Source organism: Zonotrichia leucophrys, chromosome 4 (genome assembly GCF_028769735.1).
Source record: "Zonotrichia leucophrys gambelii isolate GWCS_2022_RI chromosome 4, RI_Zleu_2.0, whole genome shotgun sequence".
NCBI lineage: Eukaryota > Metazoa > Chordata > Aves > Passeriformes > Passerellidae > Zonotrichia > Zonotrichia leucophrys.
This window is the reverse complement of record NC_088173.1, coordinates 34,821,068-34,847,774: the sequence shown is the minus strand read 5'-3', so window position 1 is coordinate 34,847,774 and position 26,707 is coordinate 34,821,068. Positions and strand designations below refer to the sequence as shown.

At 40.8% G+C, this 26,707-nt stretch overlaps 1 protein-coding gene across 2 annotated transcripts in view; it reads right to left on the bottom strand.

Annotated features, from left to right (window-relative positions):
• Positions 1–6,884: 6,884 nt before the first annotated feature.
• The window catches only part of SNCA (synuclein alpha), a 62,416-nt gene continuing 42,593 nt past the window's right edge, over positions 6,885–26,707 (bottom strand). For both annotated transcript variants that reach the window (XM_064711090.1, XM_064711091.1), the window contains exons 5-6: positions 8,475–8,564; positions 6,885–7,519 (exon numbers count right to left, since the gene is read on the bottom strand). In XM_064711090.1, the coding sequence (XP_064567160.1) occupies positions 7,487–7,519; positions 8,475–8,564 (123 nt within the window). In that variant the 3' untranslated portion in view covers positions 6,885–7,486. The remainder of the gene's footprint in view (positions 7,520–8,474; positions 8,565–26,707) is intronic.

The following is a 26,707-nucleotide window of genomic DNA, read 5'->3' as shown; positions in this document are numbered from 1 at the left end:
TTTTAAACAATGCAAAATTCTTTGATGTTGGGTAAACTAAAACTTTTATTTTCACGACAGCACCTGTGCTTTGTCTAATGAGAAGCCTGGCAGGAACTTAGGCAACAATTTACAAAGGGCTGAAGTAGCCCATAGGGACTGAGAGCTGAACTCTGCTCCAACACCACTCATACCATTTTCCTGAAGATGTCAAAAGGGTCTCCAGACTCTGTTCTTCTGACCTCCAATTTAACACTATTATCCTTTTACTTCACTTAAGTTTCAGTAATATTTAAAGTCCTATCAAATAAAAGAATGAACAGCCATGGAAGAGTCAATGACCTTTCCCTCCAGCAACCTTGTGACGTGTAAGACAAGAAAAAGCAATTAAAGAGAGCAAAAAGATGGGCAATTTATCAACACATTAAATGCATTATCTCACCAAAAGCTCTCCTCTCTTCACCAGTTTCTTGCCTTTCAGATCCAGAGGGAGTGAGCACTTCTGCTCCCATTTCTAGACTGGCTTGCATTAGTGAGCTAACATCCTCCCAGAGCTGCCTTGCCATCAAGCTGCTCTGCTAACACTCAGCTATTGAGCTGTACAGTCAAGCTCAGGATAATTCCCTTTATTTAAGCAGCATAGCTTATGAGAGAGAGACAGGCTACCCTGATTTAACGTGATTGTTTGCATGATGGTCTACCCTTGATAAGAAGAGCTTGCTGGCAGTCACACAGGAGCCAAGGTCCCACTGGCACTTGGGTTCAGAAAAGCCATGCTGTTCCTAGGAGCAGAAGGTTTGCCAAAAATCCAGTGGGGCACTAGGAAATGCCAGGGTTTCTGGGTAGGGTGCTTTTATTATCACGCTCAGTTAAGTGGAACTGGCACTATGACAACTGCTTCAGAAAGAGCACTAAGCACAGTGTGGGGGAGAAAAAACGTGGATCTCAACTGATGGAGCTGTATCATCCAGAACACCTAGTCCAGAGGAGTAGTGACAACAGTGCATCCTTATTACACAGTGTATTTCACTGTAGAGGAACAAATAATGTCATTAATGCTGCACTGTAGGTAAGATAAGCCACTTACACAGTTATGTGTTACCTGCAAAGCTCTGCTAATGCAGCCTTGAGCTGTTGGTTGTAAGGCTTGAATTTGGCAGCTTTCAATATGTTACCTAGTATTTATGTTAAAAGCCTTAAAAATGGATTCCTTGAATTTGGGATAATTCCCCACCCTTGAAGATAATTGCTAAAATACACTTACATATACTTGAATACACTTACAATACTTGAAGACAATTACTAAAATAAACTTACAGGATCTAACGTTAGTGCCTACACATACTGAACAACAATTACAGCAAGAAAAGACTTATCTGTCTGTGAAATGCAGAGTACAGGAGAGCTGTCACTCCAGTGCACAGCAATTGCCCTTGCACAGACTCTAACAGACTGGAATTATCACCATATTTGAATTTTTGAGCTTTCATAAAACTGAGAATGAAAATTGAAGCCTTTCAAAAGTCCATTTATTTCACACCTCAGAACACCCTGTTATTCAAATAAAATATATATCACCCTCTTGTTGCAAATCTGGGCCAGAAAGGAACCGGATTCTGGAATGAGAGAGCTGAAGAAATAGGAAGGATTTTGTTTCAAGGGTTTTGTCAGAGATGCCACCACCTTCCTCTGCCAAGGAAAGTTGACACTTAGTGGACTGAGATCACAGATTTCAATTCTTTTTGGCCTTATTATGTACTGCTTGTAATCACTGCTCTTTATATTCTCACCATTAACATGTTTCCCTGTATTACACAACAGCACTGTTATGTCTTGCTAAGGCTGCTTCTTTTGAGGCTTTTCTGGTTTTGGGATAATGTAGCCATTTTACGTTTTAGGTAGTGTAGCCATTTCAGCAGGATGCTATCTTAACAACTGCTAACATTAGATGATCATCTTTTTTTTTATTTTTGAAAGGATTCATTGAATTTTACAGCTGAAATTCACATGAATAAAATGCCTGGCCAAACAACAGAGATACAGACCCTAAGGGCATTGTGCAGTTTCCTCTTCTGTTCAGGAGACTGATAAAATCAGATTTCATACTTTGGAGTTTTTTTTTTTTTTATTAGTCTAGTACACTCCTCAGTCAACTGCTTTTGTTTTTCTGATACAGAGGATTTCAGAAAAAAAATAAAAGGAAATTCAGCATAAAAAGCCAGGTCTCCTCAAACAGCACAGGAATTCTGGCTCGTGGAGAGTGAAGCATCCCCATTCTGAATTTACCTGGCTCCTGGAGGTGCCAGTCCCTGGAAGGGTTGTAAAGCCATGGATATTTTCTATCATTAGCCTCTGACACCAGAAGCAGTGGCTGGGGGAGGGAGGCAGGATGAATGCCAGCCAATTCTCAGCAAGGCTCTCATGGCTGGTTTTCTTCTCCAGCTTTCTGAGCTGTCCCTGAACAGCCCCTGTGCTCAGTGCCTTGGGGCACTGCCTCTGCCTCGCCTTTGGCTGCAGCAGGGATGGAGCACAGCAAGGAGCAGACAAACTGCGCTCTTTCCAGAGAGAGAATCAAAGACCAAAAACCCCAGCTCTCCAGACTTGCTTAAGCCTCCTCACAATGCACTAGACAAAGTGGCTGGAGTAAAATTGTGCAATCAAATGGACACTCAGCAATGGGTACAGGGTAAGATCTGACCTGCTGGAAGCTTAGCAGATTAATGGAGATAAAGAAACCAATGGGACAGTGGTGAATAGAAAGAAAAAGAAAAGTTGAGGTATCCCACCAGTTGCATTTTGATAAAACGTTGTTCTGGTTAAATCTCATGTTTAATGAGAAGTACATGGGTGCTTTGGCTTCCTGTGAAGAGCTCTCCCACGCTGCAGCTGAAAACCACACACTTGTAATCTCACACATTCACCTTTCCTGCAGAAATGTACCCTACAGATGTATCAGCTGCTGGTAGACTCTGACCTATGCAGAGCTGTGAGTATTAGTGGGAAATGATGAAACCCACTTCAATGCATCCAGTGGAGGAAGAAGCATTTGTGAAAGCATTTATTCCATCATGGGACAAATCTCATCTGACCTAGTTTCCTATTCTGTTTGTTACCTCCTGGCTGTCTCATCTGAGGTTCCACCTGCTGTTTCTCCATCTGCCAGTCTTTTTTATATCAGAGGAACCTTCTGAGTTCCACGTTAAATGTCAGGCGGGCTGGAGCAAAGCTGTTTATGTCTGCATTTAAACAGATGATATTTCCATTAAAAGTGCTTCATGGAGACACTAAAGGCTAAGAAGTCATTTGCATTTGGTTATTGCAGTTCACAGGCAGGCCTGCTTGTGTGAAAACTCATGCTATTATTTCAGAACTTCCTACACCCAAGCAGAATGACCATACCCTGTGAAGTTCACTAATAGTGTCTTCTCTAGTAATATTGAAAGCCTTAAGCTAGGGGCCAAAAAGCTACCAGATAATATAGTTAAAGTCACTGGAAACCAAAATCACTAACAGGGAACCACCTGCTTTCTCCCACTTATCTCCTAAGCTATTTCAGAGAAGAACACAAAGAGTTAGTTTGGATTAATGTGTGAATACACATCAGTTACGCTAAAGAGTAATTAACTCTAAGGCTGCAATACTTAAGGGCAATCACCCCATTCAAACCCAGCACTTGAGGTATATTTTGCCAGCATATAAAACCACAGCTATGCTGAGAATGCCTGGTAAGGACTTACCTGTGAGATTATCAAGATATTTTTCTTTGCTTTTCTGTTACTTTTGCTATTCATAGATACTTTGCAAAGAACTTCCTTTACTTTCAGCAAGTTAAGGATCAGGGAGCATCACCTCCATCATGTATCATCTCCCCGGCAAAAAATAAAGTACTGCATAGCCAGTGCCTCAGGAAACTCCAGAATCAAGGGTTTCAGCAGATATTTTTTCATGAAAAAAAGCATACAGAAGAAATGAAGTGGAAACTCACCACGTCAGTGCAGACTGCCACACAATTTGTACAAGATCAAATGTATATTGCAGCTACAGCTGTCCTCACATACCTATGTGAAGCCAGTAGGAGTATTTCCACAGATTTCAGTAAACTTTGGATCAAATCTTAGGGGCAATTAAGTAATCCTATTTTGTATATTAAGATTTTATGAATATGTGTAGGCAGACATTCTGTACCTGACTTCCACTGTGCTCCCAGAATTAGTTCAGCCTTTAAATGGACAGCTGTGGCTTTTCAAGTCTCCCAGTTCTTGAAGGCAGTGGTCTCAACTTGGAATTTGCTGCACCTGTTTGACCCACTGTCCATGTCTGACCCTCCACATGAGCATCCCTGGGCCTAGACTGTCCATGCTATGAAAACCAGGATGAATAAAATCTGTGCTTCCTGTAGAGATACAAACATGTTACTTTGAGTTTATGAGATCGCAATTTACCTTAATTTGCCTACAACTGTCTTGAGGGAATGAAGGAAAGTCTTTGGCGGGGAGAGGAAACACTTGAAATTCATTATATAAAAGTCATGTAACACAAGTATTAACACTATGATTTACAGTAATAAAAACATTATTACAATGTGTTTAATTAGGAACCATTGCAATACCAATTAAAGCTGTCAAAATAGAACAAAAAAGCAACATGTGTTTTTCCCCTGGAGGAGTGGGATATGGTGAGGCTCATTATTAACTCTTAATTAGACAATAGAAGATTGCTTTTGCTTTGAGTCAAAATCCAAGCTCTTACAAAAAAAGAGCTCCAAGTTATATTCCTCTCTGTCAGACATGGTTTAAAAATTTCTTAGCACACCAGCAGAAGCATTTTTTAATACACAGAGTAGACACTTTTAAAAACCTGAATTCAACAGTATCTATTTAGTTCAGCTTTAGCACCCAACACAGTTCTGACATTTGCGACCTGCATGCCAAAATCCATCTCACTGCAAAAAATAAGACACAATGACACTTGGTTTACCTGGAAAGGATGGTCAGGCAGCCCTCAGAGGAATCTAATTAAAATGCAGCTTGTTACCAGAGCAGTGCATCACACTGTGCTGCCATGGTAACCAGGGTCCCATGGACTTTTGGGGCCATCTGAGGGCATGCTTGCAAGAAGCACACAAGAACCAAACTGATCACCTTTGGTACATTTTAAATGACCTAAAAACTCTGAATGATTTGCTGAAATTACCAATGAAAGAAACAAATTAACTCTGACATGTTCAGACAAGGGACCAGTCTCAGGAAACAAACTCATTAATGTTCTTTATGATATAACACTCCCCAAAGCTTATTTAAGAAGTGCACTACTTACTTGCAGCATGTGAGCAACCAGTTTAAATTGATTCCCTGGGAAAGAAGCAATAGGGACATCAAGACCTGGGCTGTGAACGTGAAGATGAATAACAGAAATACATATTCTATTTAGACTGCTCTTTCCAGTGCTATTTTCTGAAGTACCAGGCACAAGACTCCTCTCAGTTGTTGCTTTTGGTGGATGATTCCCTGCAGCCATACTGAGGGGGAATCTCACTACAGCACTGAGCTTTTCTTTCCAAGTCCTTCTCCTAGAACAGAAAGATTCTTAAACAAAATTAAGAAATATATTAAAGCAGTATCTTACCTTGTACCCCATCCTGATATAATTTTCCAGGAATGCAATAGATTTGTAACTGAGGCATTCATTTTTCACAGTAAACATATCCAGGTCAAGAAAATCTTTCGACACATCACCTGTGAAAGAGACTTTGGAACTGTTGCTGGGTTGCTACAGATTACCATGAAAGATTTCCGCAAAAAAGCACAGGACTTTAGATTCTGCTAAGCAATTAAACAACTGATGAAAATACCTGAAAATTATCTGAAATGATCAAGGGATTTTTCATTGCTTTGACAAAAAAAAAAAAAAAAGAGAGCTTGATAGCAATTCTTCTGAAACAAATCAAAATCCTGAGAAATACTGAAATACTGGTTTGGAACTACGGGATGACACAGGAAACTGAAGCACTGGTATTCCAAGCACCATGAAACCAGCATGTTCATGTGACTTTGGCTCACAGTGCTACATCATCAGCTCCCCCTGTCCACTGATGGAATGGGCACACAGTCGCAAAGATCTATTTCATGTTGGGCAAGATAGTACCAGTAAGGCTGCAGAAAGCCAGAAAGGAGGTCAGTTCACCAACAAGTTGGAAAGTTCATTCTCCTTGGGTCTGTGTCTCTTTTTGAGCATACCAGTAACATGCATTATATGGTTGTGCCTAAGTTTCCCCACTTTCAAAACCAGAAAATTGAACCATTGAAAAGGGTAGCTGCAAGTCAAGTCCAAAATGCCACTCAAGACTAAAGAACCCTAAACATAAAACCACTTCAGTTTAGAGCTAACACTTGATCCAAAATAACAAATAATAAAACATGATAGAGGTAAAACCATCTCACATTTAAATCTTTATACTGTATGGAAGAATATCCAGGCAGCACATGTCTAAAAAGCGAGAGTAGACTGTACTTCAGCAAAATGAGACTTTATACAAGACAAATTCATTGCAACTAAGCCATCACTGTATATCCCAGCACTTTAACAACCTTGGAGCAGTAATTCCTCAAAGAGCCTCATGATTTCCTGTTAACCTGCTGCAGCCCACTATTAATGGCTTCATTCACTTTCAGGTTGCCCTTACAACAGCAAGTTTATTAGCCTACAAACAAATCTGTCAGCAAAGCTGCATCCAGCTGCAGTAGCAGCCCTGATTTCCTCATTCTTCATGTTTTTTGTACAGACTGGGCTTACATTTTCTGGTTTTGCTTCTCCAGTTCCTTCAAAAGAAGCAACACAGCTTGAATGCCTCAGCAGGGGCTTTTGGAAGGGGAAGGTGTTGTTAGAAATCATCACTAATTTAGAAATTCATTTTTAATGGGTTACGTTTTATTTGCTTCAGTTGAACACCATTATTTACAGACACAAGTTAATAAAACACACCACAAAACAATAAAATTTCAACAGCTAATATTTATAGGTGCATAGTTCATGCTCAATTACCTTTTTTTTATATGTATAATACATACACATATATATAAAGCTCTCACAATAAGTCATCTCTGCACAGAAAGAATAGTCATAGGAAACAAATAAAAACTGTATCAGAAACAATATCAAATTACTGACAGCCTATCAACAAAACATGTACAGAATTAGAAATAAGCAGTAGACACTTAGGTGTTTTTACTTAATATTTTCTTTTTTAACTTTTAAACTTGAAGCCACAATATCCACAGCACAACAATGACCCTGCCAACCGGCTTTCATTTCAGCAGGAGGGAAATGCTGAAACAAGGTGGATGCAGTCACAGATACTCCAATCATTGCTGATGGAAGACTTCAAAATACACCGTAAAAACTGTAAAAAAATTGAACGACCGGGCACATTGGAACTCAGCACTTGTACAGGATGGGACGTCTCGAGGAGTTAGTAGATTTCAGGTGATAGAAAGGAAGGAAAGGACTCTCATGCTTCAGGCTCATAGTCTTGATACTCCTCCTATTGAGGGAGAGCAGAAATCAACACTGCTGGTATTTTAGATGAAGACATCCTATTTTCTCCATTTATTCTACTCCTGGTGGATTCGATGACCAAATATTATGGATTCTCATGTGACCAGGCTATGAAATGTATTTGGATTTTGTCACATTTCCCAGATTCTGTACCTTACAAGTCATGGTACTTAGAGGAGAATTAGCCTTTTACAGTGATTAACACATCATTCAGCTGATGCTGCCAGGAACTCCTGAGGCCACCCATGACAATTCACTTGGAGAGGCAGGAATACTGCTTCTGGGCTGAACAGCACACCAGGTGCTGCAGATCCTCATATGAGTCACTAAATCATTTAAAGGAGTGTTTAACTATGGCCACACGAGCAGCATCCATAATTTCGGTGATATTCAAGATGTTACCCTCAAGCCTTGAAGTCTTTTATTGGATCATGGCCTAAATGTTTTATACCTCTCATTTTCAGTCTTATTATCTGTGCTACCATAAAACTGCTAGTCCAACTAACAGTGCATCATGCCAGACATTGCAGAGAGCTTGTTCATAAAAACCAACAAAATAATTTACTCCCATAATTGCATTAACTTAGGATCATGCTTCACAAAGCATGATGCATTGGTGAGTGGCCAAGCTATTCAAACCATCTATGAAGATGCAGTTTGTCTTGCATTCCCTATTGAACATACAAAAAAAGGATTCCTCAAAACCCAGGCACAAGTGTTTTGAAACACAGAAAATAAACTCCCATGTAACTTCCTTACTATCAAAAGAGCACAATTTTCTGACTCCCAGCATTATACCTCTGGCAGATCTTGGCCAGAGAGACCAAGTTTCTGCTGTGCCCTTGCACCAGCCTGGGTCAGGCTTATGTGACTTGAGCATGCAGCCTCCTCCTGTGGCCCTCTCTAACATGCATTCCCAGCACACACCACAACAGATTTACCTCTGGAGGCATTTCGTAAGCCTCGTTCTCAGGATCCACAGGAGCACCTGTATTGTTCACCATTCCCTCCTGCAGGAAGCCTTCTTCATTCTACATTTAAAACAGGGAAAGAAAAGTGACAATGAGTGCTCGCCTCAGCACTCCCACCAAAGTGTGACTTTCCTCCCCCATCAGTGGTTGACTTCTTGACCTGCCCTTTGGTTTTGGGATATTACCAGGGGTCATGGAGAGTGAGGGAACATGAGTTGCAGACAAATCTTCCTCATGTTTCACAGGGATACCCCAAAAGAATGACAACTATCATCTTTTTGAATAGCTGAAATCTCATTTTTCCCTTGCCATGAAGAGGCCAAGAAGTCAATGTGAATAAAAGAACAGTACCCACCACCAGCTTGCTGAATATCTTGGGAAAATACTTTAATCCCATAGAAATGGTTTGGTCAAGTCATAAAGCAAACCAAAACAAGGTGGTTTTGAGCCTTAAGAAACCCATCTGGGAAACAAAGTCTTGCATAAATGGTTTAACTATCACATTAAGTTACCACATTAATTCATGTTTAACTGCTTTGGGGAACACAGTGGCAGCTACACAAAAGTGCCTGTAAAAACAGGCCAATATCAAGACACACAAATTAAAGAGTAATTCAATTATTTATTTTTTAAATGTTAAAGACACATCCACCCTCTCATAAACCATTATTAATTTTAAAGTTTAAGTCTTTTCATATCGCAAAAAGGTGGAAACATGCTGCTTTTTTTCTTGTTTTAGAATCTAACTGTACTGGAAAATGCTTTTTTCCTTTAATGGGTCATAGCTTTACATGCTCTGTTATGTCAACCAGCACATTACTCTATGCACTACTGGTATACGATACATGGCAAAATACTCTTACCCAGCTTCTTGCATTTTTTTCTTTATTACAGGAACACTTCTATTTTATACAGCAATTTTAGTAAAACACTCTTGGAGTTTACAAGATGGCAATGGTGTGAGGAATAACATGCTGAATAAGATTACTAAAGGAAGATTATTATTCTCCTAGAGCTACAGATGCTCTGTACCATATGAAACAAACACAAAGGAAAAAAACCCCAACATTTCAATTGGGCCAATCCTCCTTGGAGCTGCTACTCCAGAAGTTCACAGAGAAGCAGCATGATCTCTGCCAGAGCAGAAGCTGCTGGCATTCATCCTGAACTGTAAGAAAACTGATATGAAAACAGGCAGAGTGTCTCAATGGATCTATTTGTGACTATGCTGACTTATAACAGGTGTAAACCTAGACAGAAATGCACTAAAACCAATTACAGACACTCGGGAAGGAATTAATTTAAAAAACCCCACCTGCAGGCTGGTAAAGCAGACAGAAATACAAAATTAGGTAAATCATAAACCAGCCTAATGAGATAATTCTTCAAAATCTACAAGTAAGATAGTGGTACTAAATTAAATTTAGGATACAGACAAAATGAGGATAAGAGAAGCTAAGCCTGATATTCACCTCTGAAAGCTTAACACAAAATCAAATATAAAATGCAAAAAAGGTGGCACTAAACCCTCTTTACCTTCCCACATTATTTACTGTGCTTCCCCATTTGCCACATATTGGCTCCCTCAGTGGTTTAATCAGGTGACCTTAGTCATAACACTCTGTTCCTCACTTTCTGCACCATCCCAAGGACAAACTGTGACTTCATCTGCCAGATACCTAGTCTTCCTTGGATCTGTCACCTTTGGGATACATATGTAGGTACACATTTTTCATCCTCACCATCCAAGTTTACGATGTACAGAATTTATATCCATAATACAGATTCTTCTCTCCAGCTCTTACTTTAGACTTTAAAAGCTCCAGTGTGAAGAGATATCTGGTCCTATTACTCCTCTGTGCTTTTTCCTTTGGAGGTAAGCAGCACAGTCTGTGTGGAGTCTAACTGTTCTGCCAAGCTCCCTCCATGCATGTGCCTGCTCTGAGTCAACACCCTGAGCTGCTCTATGGCATAGACAACATGGATAAATCCCAAAAAGCCAAAGGACTCCAATGAATTACTTGCAGGTACTTTTATTTAGATATTTAATAGGCACCAGTTTGGTTTTCCAGAACTGCCAAAAATTTGGGCTGTTCAACACAAAAGGTAATTTTTCAGGCTTGAAATTATGATAAAAACGAGACCAAATTACATTTCTGCCTCATCTTATTAAAACCCTTGAGCTCCCCATATTACTTGATTTCAGTATTTACCTACCTTGGTTTCTAAACACATTTTAATAGCATTTTTGCCTGTTTGCTTGTATGAAAAGCAGCATCAATCCTTACTAGCTTTGACTGAAATAGCCAAATAAAGTGTGTGATGCAAATTTTACAGAGGTTACTGTGCCCTTGCCCTGACAGACCAGTTCTAAAGACATAAAGCTCCTGTTGCATGCTCTCCTGCTTAATCCAAAATAAAATTTAATTTCTGCTTCCCCCAGTCATTAAGGAACAGCTTCAGCTAACAATCAGCTCATCAAGTAAAACTGTGCCCAAAACCAGGCTTGAGGGTGCACAAGAAAGCATGTACACAACTTCATGTTATCTGTAGCAGGAAAACAGATGGCAAGTGAAACTGCCAGGACCATTATTAATGACAAGGAAAAACACTTGCCAGCTGCATTTCAAATAAGAGCTTCAAAGTCTGTATGCTGTTTTTTTGTTAGGAACCTCTGCAATGGATCTGGACTGTCCATCAGGATTATACTGAAACACAAGGCCTAAAAGACTGAAATTATCATCTTTCCAAGTCCCTTCAGCAAGTTCAGGACGTAGATTTCTCTACAGCTTCAAAGAAAACAATCAGCAACACTAGAAAAACACAACATCAACCACATTTTTCAAAGGAAGTAAATCATAAGCCGCAACAAACCTCCAAGGGACCTCCCTGCCCAGGAAGGGTTTATCGCCTTTGCCCAGCTGCAAGCAGCACCACAACATCACCACAGTTGATGTCACTGCAGTTCAGATGAGGATGACATTACTCAAGGTCATCTGTTGCATAAAAATGCACAGCAAAGGTGACCACCTCACTTGAAATGGTGGCATGCTCCGCTTCTGATGTACAGCTCCCCAAAGTAAGGGTATCACAAAAGTAAACCACCGCCCCCAGTAACACAGAGCCACCTTATATCATATTTTACCTCCTTTAAAACAAAGAAATGCAATTTTACGTTGTCATGATCAGTAATTCCAAATCCTAATTCAGTTATGGAAGAGGAAAACCACCCAAAAGACCAATTCTTGTCTTAGTATGAAAGACACATTTTTCTCTAGAAGCTGCAACCTCTCTCAACCACACTGAAGGGCATTTCCAGAGGGAAAGACTTTTTTCTATTAGATCATCTGAAAAGCTCAACTAAAGCTACTCAGAGATGAAGTCAGTTTTTGACTGGGGAGCATGAACTCTTTCTGGAAAAACACTTTTAAAAGGGGAAATTACAACTCACCCAGTCAACAAGGTGTTAGAAGAATGGTGAGGTGAGGACTTCTGCTTGTCCCCTAAGGATTCCCTTAAGGAAAAATTAATACCCACCCATATATCAGTCTGGGTATCTGAGAAGCACAGTCACTCTGGTTATATTTTGACTCCAGAGAGTCTCATGCCCTCAGACCCTACATTACAGGAAGAAAGCTTTTGTGCTATCCCAAGCAGAGCAGACCAGGCTACCATTCTCAGGCATTAACAAGGGTGCCACTTTGTGCTATCAGCACTTCTGCCTGTGAGAGCTGCACAGAGTCCATGAGCTGCCAGGCCACCTGGCAAGCCCATGCACACTTTTCCCAGGAATACCTGGCTACGTTATACAGTGCATCCCCTCTCTTCCATGAGGTTCTCTCATTTCATCAAGCAACCTGTGTCCTTCTACAAACAGAGGAGATGGTGTCCCATCATGGTGAAGTGACACTTTTGTACGACCCTGGGCACCAGCTCTGACTCAAAGAACAGGTATGAATGAATATAAGTGGCATAAAGGAGCATGAAGCAGAACTGCAGTGATGGCTCCAAAACACTGATTCCTCCTCTTTTACTGTGGGAATCAATCTGTGCACAACCATGTGAAATGACCAACTTTTGCAATAAAACAGTAATCAAATTAATAAAAAACTCCTCCTGAAGACCTGGGCCTGTTAAAATACAGAATATTTGTCAAGACTTCAGAACTACTCCTTTTATGATGTAAATGCCACCAAATAGGTTTTTCTTGTTTCAGTGTTTTTGGTGAAAATTGCACCCCATTCTTTCCCACCTCATAACACTCTTGGTTGAAGGGAAGAGACTGTTTAAGATCCCCTACCCATGAAAAACAGACCAAGTGGTCGACTCCTGGTAGTGCTCCTATGTCAGCACCATGTAGTGAAAGGGTCACCTTCAGGAGTGTGCATTCTGTCCTCTTGGTGACCTGCTGGTGTTGTAATGCCAAGTTATTGCCATAAGAAAACAGGTAATTTATCCCAAGTCAGAGCAACTTCAAAAGGAAGAGTTATAACTGTAATTTAGTTGCTGATCTAAACACTATACTTTGCCATCTCCCTGGTTAGTAATAGGTTTTTTCTCTCCATTATGAACACTGACGAAATCTTACAGTCATGCATAATTCCCATGATTACTGGAGACTAATTCCTTCTGGAGTGATTCCACATCCTGAGATAAACAATCCAGGCTACCAAACTGCTCTTAGAACATTTATACTGGCAAGAGGCAATCACTCTGCTCTTAGAACATTTATACTGGCAAGAGGCAATCACTCTGCAAGCCAGGAACCACAGAGGCCAGAACAGACCTCCAGAAATTGCCCACCTAGAGCAGGTTGCTCAGGGCCACTCCTGATCAGGTTTTAACCATTCCCACAGACAGACTCCGCAACCTCACTGGATAACCTCTTCTAGTGTTCAATAAATACACAGTGAAAACTCTTTTCTACATTGAAGTGGAGTTTCCTGCTTTTCATTTAGTGCCCACTGCTTCCTGTCATTTCACCACTGAAGAATCTCGTTCAATCTCCTTTACCTCCACCCCTACCAGGTATTTATACTCATTGATAAACTCCCTCCCCCCCAAACTCACATTCATGTAGTTTTGTGGTTGCTGATTTTCTGTCTGTTCTTGGGACCTCTATGGAATTTCCCATACAGATATTGTGGGAGAACCTTTTCTCTAGTTGAAAGCCCTACTGATGACAAATGCAGTGAGGCTTGCTTCAAACAATAAAAAATTAATGTAACCTGAGAAGTCATAGCAAATTCCAGCAAAACAGATTATTAAAACTCAATGAGCACTGGTCACTACATCACTTGCCAGTCTGTTATTGAGTGTTTCATAATGTAAAACTGTGAACCAATTAAATTTGATTAAATTAAATCTGTGTAAATTAATCAAATTAAAACTGTGAATCAAAAAACCTATGAACCAAGACAAAAGGCCTTATTGAAAAAGCAATGAACTAGAAGAGGGGAAAAGCTGGTTTACAAGATAATCTTCTGGAAAGTCCTTTGAGACCCCAACAAAACGTTCCATGCAAAGCAATTTTAGCATAGCCCAATTTGTTGTACACACACTCCAGCTGGTACCTGTGGGAGCTCAAAATAAAATACACATCTAAAAGCATCATTACCTTGAAAAATTATCACATACTAATAGAGTAATGCCTGCCTGCCAGCTACGGGCACGTACATCTTTGTGGGCCCAGATGTTAATTGAAGCCCAGCATTAGTGAATTATTGAATTTGTTGTTGTTACAGTCTGGATAATGACACTAGTAATCTGTCTTTATTTATTTAGGGATAAAATTGTTTATCCCTAAAGCTGTTGGTCCCGTGCCTGTTACTGCATCCCAAACCTGTAACCTGGCAGGGCTGCCTCAAGCCCTTACAGCTGCTAACTCCATTCCCTGCAGCCTGACTAAGCCCATTCCATTTTTGTATTATCCACCTTGTGAGAGCTTCTGTCAGGAGCTGTCAGTCATTATATGGCAGAGCTTAAAGTAAAATTTTGGGATTCCTTTCTTATACTCCCAGTGCAGCTGTTATTGTTCCTGTGAAAATCTGCCTCCTGCTACAAGCTGAATAACAATTTGCTGTGCTTATGGGCTTAAAATTCCCTTTTGAAAAGAAAATAATTTGCATTCCTTTTTCTCCAAAGTATAGTCCACCTGGATACTGTACTGAAGTGAAAAAATAACTGCCTTCCCCATTTGGTAACTCATTTTTTACAGCTCTTTTGACCATAAAACCCAACTTATCTGGATGGGAGAAAGACCCTTGAACAAAGAATCCAATAAGAGGCAAAGAATCCAACAAGAGGCAAAACAAAGCTATGCTAAAATGGCCTCAATTAATTTACTTTCCTAGTCCTAAGACATTATATTTATGGAATTGACTGAGTTAATACAGTGACAACTGAATTGCCAGGTCAGGTTAGGATACTTCAAAGCTCCAGCTCGCTCATTGCAATAGTCAGTCCCTCCAAGACTCAGCTGTAAATGACAAAGCATTATCATCAGTCCAGTTGTTTCACTCCAGAGGTACAGAGATGTATCTGTGCACTACCTAGAAGTAGACCAAACTGTTTTAATTATCCCTAAGCTGAACACCTAAATGAAGGAAAGGATGAGAAAGCATTTTGTGGGAAAGAAATTAGCTGTTCCAGTGCACAATTCATTTAGAATACCAATAAAATGAGACTGTCTCCCTCCTTCTCCTCAAATAGGGAGCTGAAATGAAGAAGAGACACTTAATTAAACAAATAAATATCAGCATTAGCACAAATCCAATGAAGGCTAAAATAGTGCCTGCAAGTTCTACAGGCTGCACTCTGATTTGCATTTTAACACCTTTCAGTGGGCAAGGACAAAAGTGAAAAGGAAAACAAATGAGGCTTACAGAAAAAGGAATAAAGTGTCTGTGGAAACCTGCAACCACAGGTCCACCTTGGTGTCCACAAATAGCTGGAAATAATTTCTGTTTATAACAATCTACAAACTATTGCAAATGCCTTGAAAAATAAATTTCACAACACATTGTGCATTGTGAATACACAACGTATTGTGTAATACACAATACATTGTGTATTTTTTTTTCCTTTCCTTCCTTTAAAAGTTCCCAGTATTACTTGTACAGATGAGATGCCTTCAGAGAACAAGAGGAACATTTCTGTGAGAAATCAAATTTGCTGAAACTCAGATGCACATTTGCATTAAGCAGGGTGGTAAAGTTCCTAATTAGAGCTCCTGGAATGTTGCTATTTGCTGATAAATGAGGATCACATGGAGAACCTGCTCATTGCACAGGCCAGACCAGAAGCTGATATGAGTTCTACAGCAACAGACGTGCATCAATTCCAGGTGACAAAGTAAGAGGCTGCCTAAGGGCTGAGTCCATGTGACATCAGCAGCACATGTGGATGCATCCAGGACACACAGCCCTTTCAGCTTCATCCTCTTCTGCTTCCCAAATCCATGGTGACATTGAAAACTCCATGGGTAGGGAAAGAAAAAGCTAGAACACATAATTTGGAAAGACTGAAGTTATTTCTAATTGCAGTATAGTGGGGGTGATGCTAATTAGACATCACGTCAGAGATGTGGACCAGATCTGCCTCTCCTCCCATTCTCCTGAACAAGGTAATAACAATAATTTAGAATAATAGATCTGCTCAAACAGTAGCTGTCACTATATGCAACAAATATCCACTATCAACTTTGTTATTTACATTCCTAAAACTGAAATTTCAGACTGCAGTTCCACAGAAATCTTCAGTCAAATAATACCACTAATTCCAGTAAGGATTTTGAAGAAGGGCCAAGGACTGCACTGAACTGTTTGCTCAATCTTACAAAGTAAGAAGGAACAATAAACAGTCTGAGTTTATTTTTATTGGTTTTACTACATAAAGACACCTTGACAAAACTGAGTAAGTGACTGAAATAAATAACATGCACCTCAACAGGAAAATGTTTATACAAGTGTCACTTAGGCACTCACCAAATCAAAGATGATGGGAAAACAGTGCATAAAAAAAGAATTACAAAGTCAAAGAGTAACATAAGCCAAAAATGTCATCTTAGTGCAAAAAAAAAAAAAAAAGGAGGCCATTCTCTCATGTATTAAGAAGGTCTGTCCAGCCATAGGGGGCCTTCTCCTGAACACAGAATTCAGTCTACACAGTGCACTTGGTGGGACATGCCCAAGGAGAACAGCAGGAATGATCACATCCTAGAACAGAGAGGAAAATAAAGGAATCTGTCAGATACTACATCTGTAAGGAGATCCATGGGATTAGCTACACCCATCTGTCTCTTTCTGTAATGGAGGGTTCTGCATTCTGTGTGAACCCATTACCAAGAATGACCTCCAAGGATGATATCTAAACATTATCTTCATTAAATAATACTAGCACATAATACATGACCTTGACAGATCACATTCACTAAAATAATGGCACACATCAGCTGGGAAGTCAGCATAGAAATGAGCAATATTGGTCAGACTTGGCTCTACTAGGTCAGTAAAGATAATTTTAGATAGTGTGGTCTCAGCCAGAACTGCAATGTTATTTTAATATATTTTATATAAAACAGTTTGAAGATCATAATCACATTTCAATGTTAAGCACATTTTTAGTACAGATAAACTCCAGAAGTTACTGTATAGATTCCATGAGTATATATTCTCTAAGAAAAAAATTCAAGGAGAAGAATTAATTTCCTCTTAAAGAATTCTCCAGTTACACAAACAGTTGATTCAACACACTATCATGTAAAACAGCAACCTCTAAACCATAGCTATTTCTCCTACTCTTAGAAAAAGTTCTCTATACAGAACTGCAGGCCCAGCCACCCTTTGGCATTAAGCACAGCATGAGTCCCACTCACATGGCCCCAGAGAGAGCAAACCTTCGGGCCCTGCACCCTGTCCATCTCCCGTGCCTGTAGGCACAAAGCTCACACTCACTCACTCACTCCCAAGGAAGTTCTTAAAGAAAGGGGAAGATTCTCTCTTCAGGTCCTGGGAAGAGGGCAGGTTTTGCTCCCTTTTGCTTTTCCCTGGATTATGAGTAGACGAGCTACTGCAACCAGCACTGACTAATTGGCTTGTTCTCTCCAGCACACTGAGCTGTGGGCTCACAGCTGATCCAGTGGCAGGATGTCACCTTCAAAGGCTGGGATTGATTGGCAGGACGTGTTATGAATGAAGTGGTCACCCTTCAGTTATTATCAGTGAGCATCTCTCTAAAGCATTCCTTCAATTCCAACCTATTACAGCACTTTACCCAGCTGGGGAATTTTAAAATATATTTCTTCTAGAGAGTAAACTAGCCCTTGCTTTGAAAAAAATTCACTTGCAACAATTATTTGAACTGCAAAACTTTCAGGAGTACTTCTTGCCATTGTGATCTATTCAGCAGCAGATCAAACACTACAAAAGACTCAAGAGACAGCCTGCATTTTAAAATTTATACTCCTGAAGCAACACTCTTCATCTAGAAGCAAGTACACAACTATTCTGAGCTTTTACTTCAATTGGGAAAGGTCCAGTGGCACAAAACACAAACAACATGAAGATCTCTTCAGCTTATTCTTCTCCCATAGAAGAAGAAATAACTTCTTTTAACTAAGTGGAAACAATTTCTTAATATAGTCTACTGAGTATGGTGTAGTATGCATTGAATTGACAGCACTTGAATATTTCTGCTGTCTTGCCCTCCTCCCCTGCACTGCTATTGTTATCTTTGCTTTTCCCTTCTGGCTTAGATGCAAGCATCCGACTGAAGCCTGCCATCCTCTAAACTGCATGAGAGTGGACTTCAAAGCAACAGTTTCCCAGGAAAAATTCTGCTCTATCTCTGTCAGTATAAGCCCAGTGTAGCTTTCCCCTTCACTGAGCCATTTCCATACTTACACCTGTAAGTCTGAGGGCAGCCTGGGTTTATGATCCCCTTTTCAGACACCTGCTGCCCTCCCAAAAGGGATGGACACTAGAAAAATCTTCACTACTACTTCACATATAAGAAGTCATAAAGAGTGTAAGCTTGGTGCACCCAAATTGCAACTCTGTTTTAGGCAGGTTCAGCTTTCCCCAAATTACTCCTAACAGATGTCTGGGAAAAGCCACTTAAAAAGCCTTCAAGTAACAAAGGTTTGATACTGAAAAACCATTACCCTGATTCATTTCAGTCTTGTCTGGGCTAACCCAGCTTTTTCTGTCCACACAACACAGGAAAAACCTGTGGAGCATCCACTACCCTTTGCCGGTGGTGCTCACTTATGAGAACTGCAGATAAGTTACATCTTGCTAGAGCTGGGATGAGGCCACTTGCTGTTTGGAACAGAGTCAAGTGGGGCAGAGATGCTGCTCACCATGCTGCTGAGAAGGAAAAGGAGGGCAAGCCCCAGTGGTGCCAAAAGTCCAAAAATTACCTGAACCAGAGAGAACTGATGATGATCTCAGCCACAGATGAAACTTCAAAGGGGAACTGTTGCTGCACTGTTTTTACCAGAAGGAGCCTTCTATTAATAAACTCTGTTAAACCATTTGACATTAAAATGCAGAGCTGGTTTTAAAGGATCAAAGCATTAAGTGTTAGTTATTAGAATTGTTAAAATGACACTTTGCCTCTGGTCCTTTCTTATTATTAATCACAGTAGCTCCTCAAACTTCACCAACTAAGCAGGGGCTGCCCCTGGAATGCATTTAAGTCACAGTGAAGTTATCACCACAAACTGCTAGAATTCACAGGAAGCAGTCAGTTCCACAGCCACTAGGAACAATAGGGAAGTATCACTTTTCACATCAACTCCTCTGATTTGAGAGAAAGAATTCTAATCATACTCCAGCCCTCACCCTGTTTATGTTTAAGCATACCAGAGGAAAAAATTATGCATACACACACAGAGGTAAGCATAATTTCTGCTAGAGGTAGGACATAAAAACAGTAGTTGAGATAAAAGTATTTATTCTGTTCACAACACCCAGAATAGCAGGTAAAACCACAAATCTGCCAGGAAGTTTTGCGTGAAATACTGCTTAGTAATTGCACTCACTACACCATCTACTTTGGGGATAAACAGGAAAAACCAAACCACTTTTCTTCAATTTCATGGCATAACAGTCAGCTACATGTGATTTATAGAAGTTCAGATGAAGCTGAAGAAGAAAATAATTTCATGTATGCCACATGAATGAGATTGATTACCAACAAAGCTTACTCTGTGAGACAAGAATGCTCAGTTAAAACACAGAAGGAGTGAGAGAACACATGTAACAAATTGATTACAGTTGGTACAGCTCTTTCTTCTACAAGCCACATTTGCAGCCCCTGAACAACAATACACTGCCTGAAGCAATACAACATTTCCTCCATCATAATGAGAACCTAAATGCTTCTCTTCTGTATTTTCAGAATTGAGGATGAAACAAAAAGACTGGCAGGACGAGGCCATGCTTCAGAAGATGTGTACTTATCATATGACTCCCTGTAGTTTGAAAACAACACAAAGACCTATCTGCTATCAGCCACAGACATTGCTTCTCTACATGTGCTGCCTGATGAACATTTGGATAGGAACCAGAGCCAGATCCTGAGAATCATCCATGCAGATCTGAACACAAGTGACTTGAAAGACTGCCACAGCTCGATGCCCAAGTGTTTCTAAACACTCCAGCAGTACTACTTAGGCACTCAGCTGGTGAGTTTATGCACAAATGTCATTTTAGAAATCACCCATACTGGAAAATACTTCTGTGGAATACAAGGTTAAGAGTAAATGTACTTTGACACGAACAAACAAAATGAAATTCAGCACTATGCTGTATCATCACCTTTTAATAACAAGCTCCAAATAATTCTGTTTCAGTTATCTGATAAGTATTTGTGCATTCCCTCAACAGGGGTATTGCAATGGCTCTCATTAAAGTATGATCATTTTTGTAGTTGTTCAGCATAAAGCCAAATGATGTGCTTGCTGTTCCATAACAAGCATTGTTCAACAAGCAGAATCAATGATTAAACACAGGAGTGAAAAAAGCAGCTCTTGCTCTCACACACGTGTATCACTTGTGATACAAGGAGGCAACAAACCAACTGGTCCTTGTTCTGTGGTTTAGTCGCTCATCTGCCTGCGATTATCCAAGAAAGGCAGTGGCATTGGAAAAAGCAACAGTTGACTGCTCTAACGTTATTAACTTCTATCCCATATCTGGGGCAGACATAAATATGTGAAGTGTGGGTGCTTAGTGGGCTCCATTCACCTCAAGTCACTTCTGCTTGGATGCTCTCTGGACCACCTGGCACCCTCTAAAAGCTGTTTACAGAATGTCTCCCTAAGACACAGAAGAACTAGTGCCTCAAGTATTCAGAAGCATTTTTCTGAATAGATTATTGCATAAAAGAAGCTCAACACATACTTTGCAACAGCAACAACAAATGTAAACCATATTATGTGGCTGCATGGAACTTATTTGCCAGCTGGACTTAAACCATAACAAATATGTAAGCAATCTGACAAGAGAAGCTTAAAATAACATTGCTTTTGAAAGCTTAAAAGCTCATCTACTTCAACTTGAATTATTTTTAAACATTTAAATTCATTCATTTGATTCAGCAAAGATTTTCAAGCACACACTTAAGCAAGTGGTTAGTTCCACAAAGGCAAAGCTTTCACACAGGTTTAACACTAACAGAACAATGTAGCAAGTCAAGAATCACCTTCAGAAATCCAAAGTGTTTCAAGTGCCAAAAAATCTAACCACTTAACATGGTAAGGTAGGATATCTTAGAAATTGGATAAAACCACTTTCATCCAGTGAGACAGACTCAGCGTGTATCCATCTGTAATCTCCCAGATGAAACCAGTGACAAGTGAGCTCTTCTACTGTATCCTCATTGCAATCAGAGCATTAAGGTTCAGATATAAAGAGACAGCATCCAAACAAAATGTGTTCCTGACACCACTTCCAACAACCCTGTGGAAACCAAGAGTTAAGTCAAAGCCAACTTAGGAGACAACATTCCCCCAATGACTATTCACTGCAGAATCCCTTCAGCACTTGAGACTTTTTTTTTCCCTGCTGCTGATTACCCTGTGCAGAGGAAAAATGCTCCAGTGCTTTGTGTTGTGTGGGTGATGCTCCCATTTCCCAGCTGAGTTTGGTTCAACATTTATAGAAGGGATAAAGCATTCTGAATTGGCTTCTCTCAGTAAAATGACTCAGTGATCACTGTGCAAGTGGGAGGACTTCAAGCATTTGACACTGCTTCTCACATTCTTGCTGTCACAAATGCAAATGTTGGGGAATTTAAACTCGTTCCTTTCTTGTCATTTTAAAATCCTAAAGGGACCTTTGATCATTCAGTGGCCTGTTAAATATTTAGCAGTCAGGAAGAAAGGATTTTTTTTCCTTCTATGATGGTTTAACTGGTTTCAAATCTAATACTGCTTCCCTTATGTGAATACAACGTATCAGCATTTTCCTCAGAGAAAAAAAAAATCCCTTCAATTAAAAATTGATCTACCATCTAAACAAATGAAAAAAGAAGACAGAAGTAATATAAACAGAAGACAGCGTTGTGAACCCCACAAGCTACATAACCTGCATGCACAGAGCGCAGGTACATCCTGGGGGCTTAAAAAATAAATTTTAATTACTCTGTCCTTCACCTTGCCAATATTGGCTGGGGACATGCTCAACTTGTTGAAGGCAGCACTGCCACCACCCTCTTCAGAGATATGGGGCTTTGATATGAGGGCAGCAATACCCCTAGTGCACTTGAACCCCTTGATGCCACTGAAGCACACATGATTGTTTTCATCCTAATAGCCCCCACACTCCATGAGGAGATGTGTCTCTAACCCAGGAGCAGAAATGGAGCACCAGGGAGCCCAGAGCTGTAAGCAGCCCTGTTGTGCTGGCTCAACCCTGCTCACAGCCTGGGGAGAAAAGGCTCCTGAGGCCTCCTACACGAAGCCTCTCCCGTGCCTGTTAGCATGCCTGTTATATTAATGACTCATCTTCAGTGTAAAGCACCAGCTCAGGCTTCTCATTAATCACCTCCAGTGTGCTGGCTCCTGCAACCTGCTCAGAGTCCCTGCTAATTCGGCCTTCAGCATTACAAACACGGGCAAGGAGTTTGTGGGTCAGGCCCCACTGCTCAGTAAGGACTCTGTAACTTCACAGAAAACACCTGACAGTCAGGATCTGCCTTTTCCAACCCAGTGTTGGGTAATTCCTGGATATTTTTTATGAGCCAAAATCACTGCTTTTGAAACGTGATTCTTAAATTACATGGGTGGCCAGGAGGTCAGTGCTGGCGCGTTGCCAGTGATAGGCTCAGACAGAGAACTGGCCCTGTACCACAGTCCAGTCCACCCTTCCTGGAGAAAAAACAATGAATAGCTTGTCCAATAGTATGAAAAACCTGGAGTAAAAATGAATGCATTGTACCGCAAATTGATTTACCCTTCAGGGGAAGAGAAACAAATTCTCTCAATATATTCTGAAAAAGGCTCTATACATGGTATGAGAAGGAGAAAGCCACTGAGAAGAGCTGCTGGTTGTGATGAGGAAGGACTGACTTTTCATGGTCTGTGGGCACTTCCTCTTGTATCCCAGCCACCACTAGAGACATTCACAGCTCCTTCTTTACAGCTCTTTGGATTTTAATTACTGTTTCTTCATTATTTCTGTAATAACTTCATTCTATTCCACTTTACAGATGACCTTTTTTAATGCTAACTAAAAAGTAATATGGCTTCCTACTGTTGCTTAAAATGGGTTTCGCACAAATAGACAGCAGGCCAAAGTGCACTGTTAGCAAAAACGAACAGCCTCTAACTCATGTAAATTTATGTCCACCCACTGGTTAGCCCATCAATTTCTTCTCTTATGAAATGTCAGAGCACCTGTCAATCTTGCAGACAATGTGAGAGGCTTCACCACAGAGACTGAAAGAACAACTCTGCCTTCTAACTTGCCCCACCATTCGATGGGTGCACTGTCCAGTACAGAGGTTAGAGCCCAGACACAGTAGACATGCACCAGAAACTCAACAGACATGTAAGCAGTGCATCAGGGCTGTACTCTCCTTGACACACCACTTTCTTAAAATACACACCAGACACCACACAGAGGGGATCCATCTAGAGCCATGGATTTGGTAGGTGTATACCAGAGCAGTTGGACTGACTTTAGATCCCATGATTGATCACTTATCAATCCTGACAGATTGCTTATCTACCAAGACTATTTTTGTATTATTGGAGCACCAATTCCCAGGTAGCTGGTCAACCTCAGTTCAAGAGCTGTGCTTCATTCAAGCCAAAAGTACACATCTTCATGTATAGCTCTCTCCAGAAAGGGGACAGCTTCTCCCCTGACTGGGACTGCCAGACTTAACCTACAAAAGCCTGTAACACCACTAAGACTGGATGTAGCAGGCTATGTAGCTAACTCCCCAGCATTTGTATCTTAAAAACGCCACTCAATTTCCTTCCACAGGACAAGTGTCTGCAGTGACCCTAAAGGAAGTGTTCATTCCTTCTTCCCTTGCCTGCTTAAAATAAATACCTTTTTTGGCACAGGAAAAAACCTACTTTTAGACCTGCTACATATGAGCAATACATTTTGCTGTAAGACAACACACTGAGACCTGAGCTTATGGCAGCAAGGGGCAGCCCACAGCTGACAACACTCAAATCAGCTGAGCTCATGTCACAGGCAGCATGGCTTTTCTGCCTGAAATACATTTTGTTTCCCCTTCTACTTTAGATTTGTTCCTTTTTTGGTTTTGCCCTTTGGGATTACTAACTGCAAACCCAGCAGCCATGTGTTGCTGCCCCTCAAAGTCCCAGCTCCTGTGGTGAATGGCCCCGCAGTGAGGGCCTCATCATCCTCATCTCACTGTGCTTTTCACCTTGGGTAAGAGCAGCCCTAGCCCAGTCAGCAATGACCTGTGTAAGGAATGGTCTCCTGTTATACAGGAAAATTTCCTGGCTCAAGGGGCCAGGCTTCTGGTAGTGATAAAGCTTCTCTCCTCTCCTGACTTATGGAGGACTACCTGCCTTGCTCCAAGCCCTGCTTGCTGCTGGATGGCTGTCAGTGCAATCCCAGAATGCTGGCCCAAGAGCTGAAAACTGCCAAAATGCACCAGTGACCAAACCTCACTCAGCACTGCAGCTTGGGCAACATCAGTGCTGTGGCTTCATCACATTGACTAATTTAATTTATTCAAACACTTGAAATCTCAGTAAACCATCCACTGGCCGTTCAAGTTGCCCAGCACAGTAGGAGTACTCATGAAAACACTGAAGGAGCTTTCCAGTTCAAATAATGCAGCTTTTTCTCTCCCTCCATAATACATTGCTTTAGTCAGAACAATCTGACGCTGTTCAAATGCCCATATTTAATCAACAGCAGTTCAAAGTTGTCTTTCTACACAGGAACTTAGAGTAATTCATTTCAGCGGCTGAGCTTGTTAAGGACACTTCCCTGTCCAACACTCTCACACCACCTGAGCTGGAACTGAGGCCCCTCATAGCTACATCCCCCCACACCCACACACAACAGTTTCCCTCGCCAGCTGGACCCCAGGAATCCCACAGCACACTTTCAGATGTCTCCACTTTTTAAGTGCCTTAATCATGGTATAATAACAAAATTACAGCTAAAGCTGGTGCCTCTGAGGAGGGATTCAGAACAAAGGAGCCCCAGGACTTTTATACTCTCATAGTATAAGGGCAGCAGAGTCTGGAATGATCAGCTCCTGCTGTGTCCCTGAGTGTCCAATCCCCTGGATGGACCACAGGTCCCAGGGCCCTCTGTTCTGCAAAGGGTTGGCACTTCATGGCCTCTTGCATGGGGCTCAGGCTCCTGAGCTGAACCTGTAACTCCACAGCCACAGCCTGAGCTACCTGCACCAAACAAGCTTGCCAAAAAGCTGAGAGAGCTCACTCTGCAGAAATTCCAGACTAAGTTTGCACTGGGAAGTTTTGCTGTGTTAGTGGTACATACTGGGAGCATGAAACCAATCTGCCTTTATTGATATGTTTGTACCCACACCAATTCTTGCAATGCAGTTCCTACACCAGTAAAGCATATTCTGAAAAACTTTCTCAATTTTTTTTTCCTTTTACTATAAAAGCTTTGTTGACATTTGGGATGAAGTTCCTCAGAGAGCTCTACCAATCTCTGCCTACCTTCTAAATATAATCTTTCTTCAGACATCTATCACATCCTCCCATGATACACACAGAATCTGTTCAAGCTTTTTGTACAGTCAGAGACAGATTTAACTCTGCATTTGCCAGATTGGGAATGGTATAGATGTGCCAGCACTTCCCTGAAAACATTTCTGTCCTTTCCCATCAACTACTGTCTCCTAATGCCACATAACTGCTGAGAAAGAGCCTATTTCAAATTTTGCAAAGTCTACAAGCAAATAAAAGGTCCTCTGATGCTTGTTCTTTACAAACTGCACAGCAGGAACCAGCTCCTAGTCCCTGCCCTGGATCACCTCTCCATTTTCCCAGGCAGCTTCTTGAGGGTCACTTGGAAGTGGGATATGCTTTGCACTGCTACAAAGCCAAATAAACTCAGAGGATTGCAATGGGTTTGAAGTCAAGGGCATGCCATGTTTACTTGTGATTTCTGTTTTCTTTGGGAAGCGTTGGAGAGAAAAGTCAAGAATAAAATGCTCACTGCTGACACAAAGCACTGCCTCTAAAGCACAAATGTTTGCACACGTGCAGAGACACTCTAGCTATGAGATGTGACCATAACAGCATCTCTGCTTTGAAAACATGATGATTATTCTCTTTTGGTTTTTTTTGTGAGAGAAGGAAAAGGTTTAAATTCAGGTAATGTTCTTCAAAAGACTGCATTAGAGATGCAAAGCTAAGCAAAGCACTCAAAAAATCATGAACCACCATCTGCTCTCTTTTATCTTCTAATGTCTATCAGCATCACCAGTGTTGCCAACATTAGTCACCCTCCTCATGATATTGGGTGTTTTTCTTATGCTCTCAGCTCTCATAATCAAATTATACAATAGCAGTTTACTTAAAATAAACTAAAAAAAAGGTGATGCCTGAGAAAACTGGTGTAAGTCAGCAGCTCAGAGAAGTTAGAGCTATTTAGATAAATTTTAACAGCTAAAATTTGCAATGATATTAAGTATACCCCAGGAGCTATCTTTCAGATTAGCTC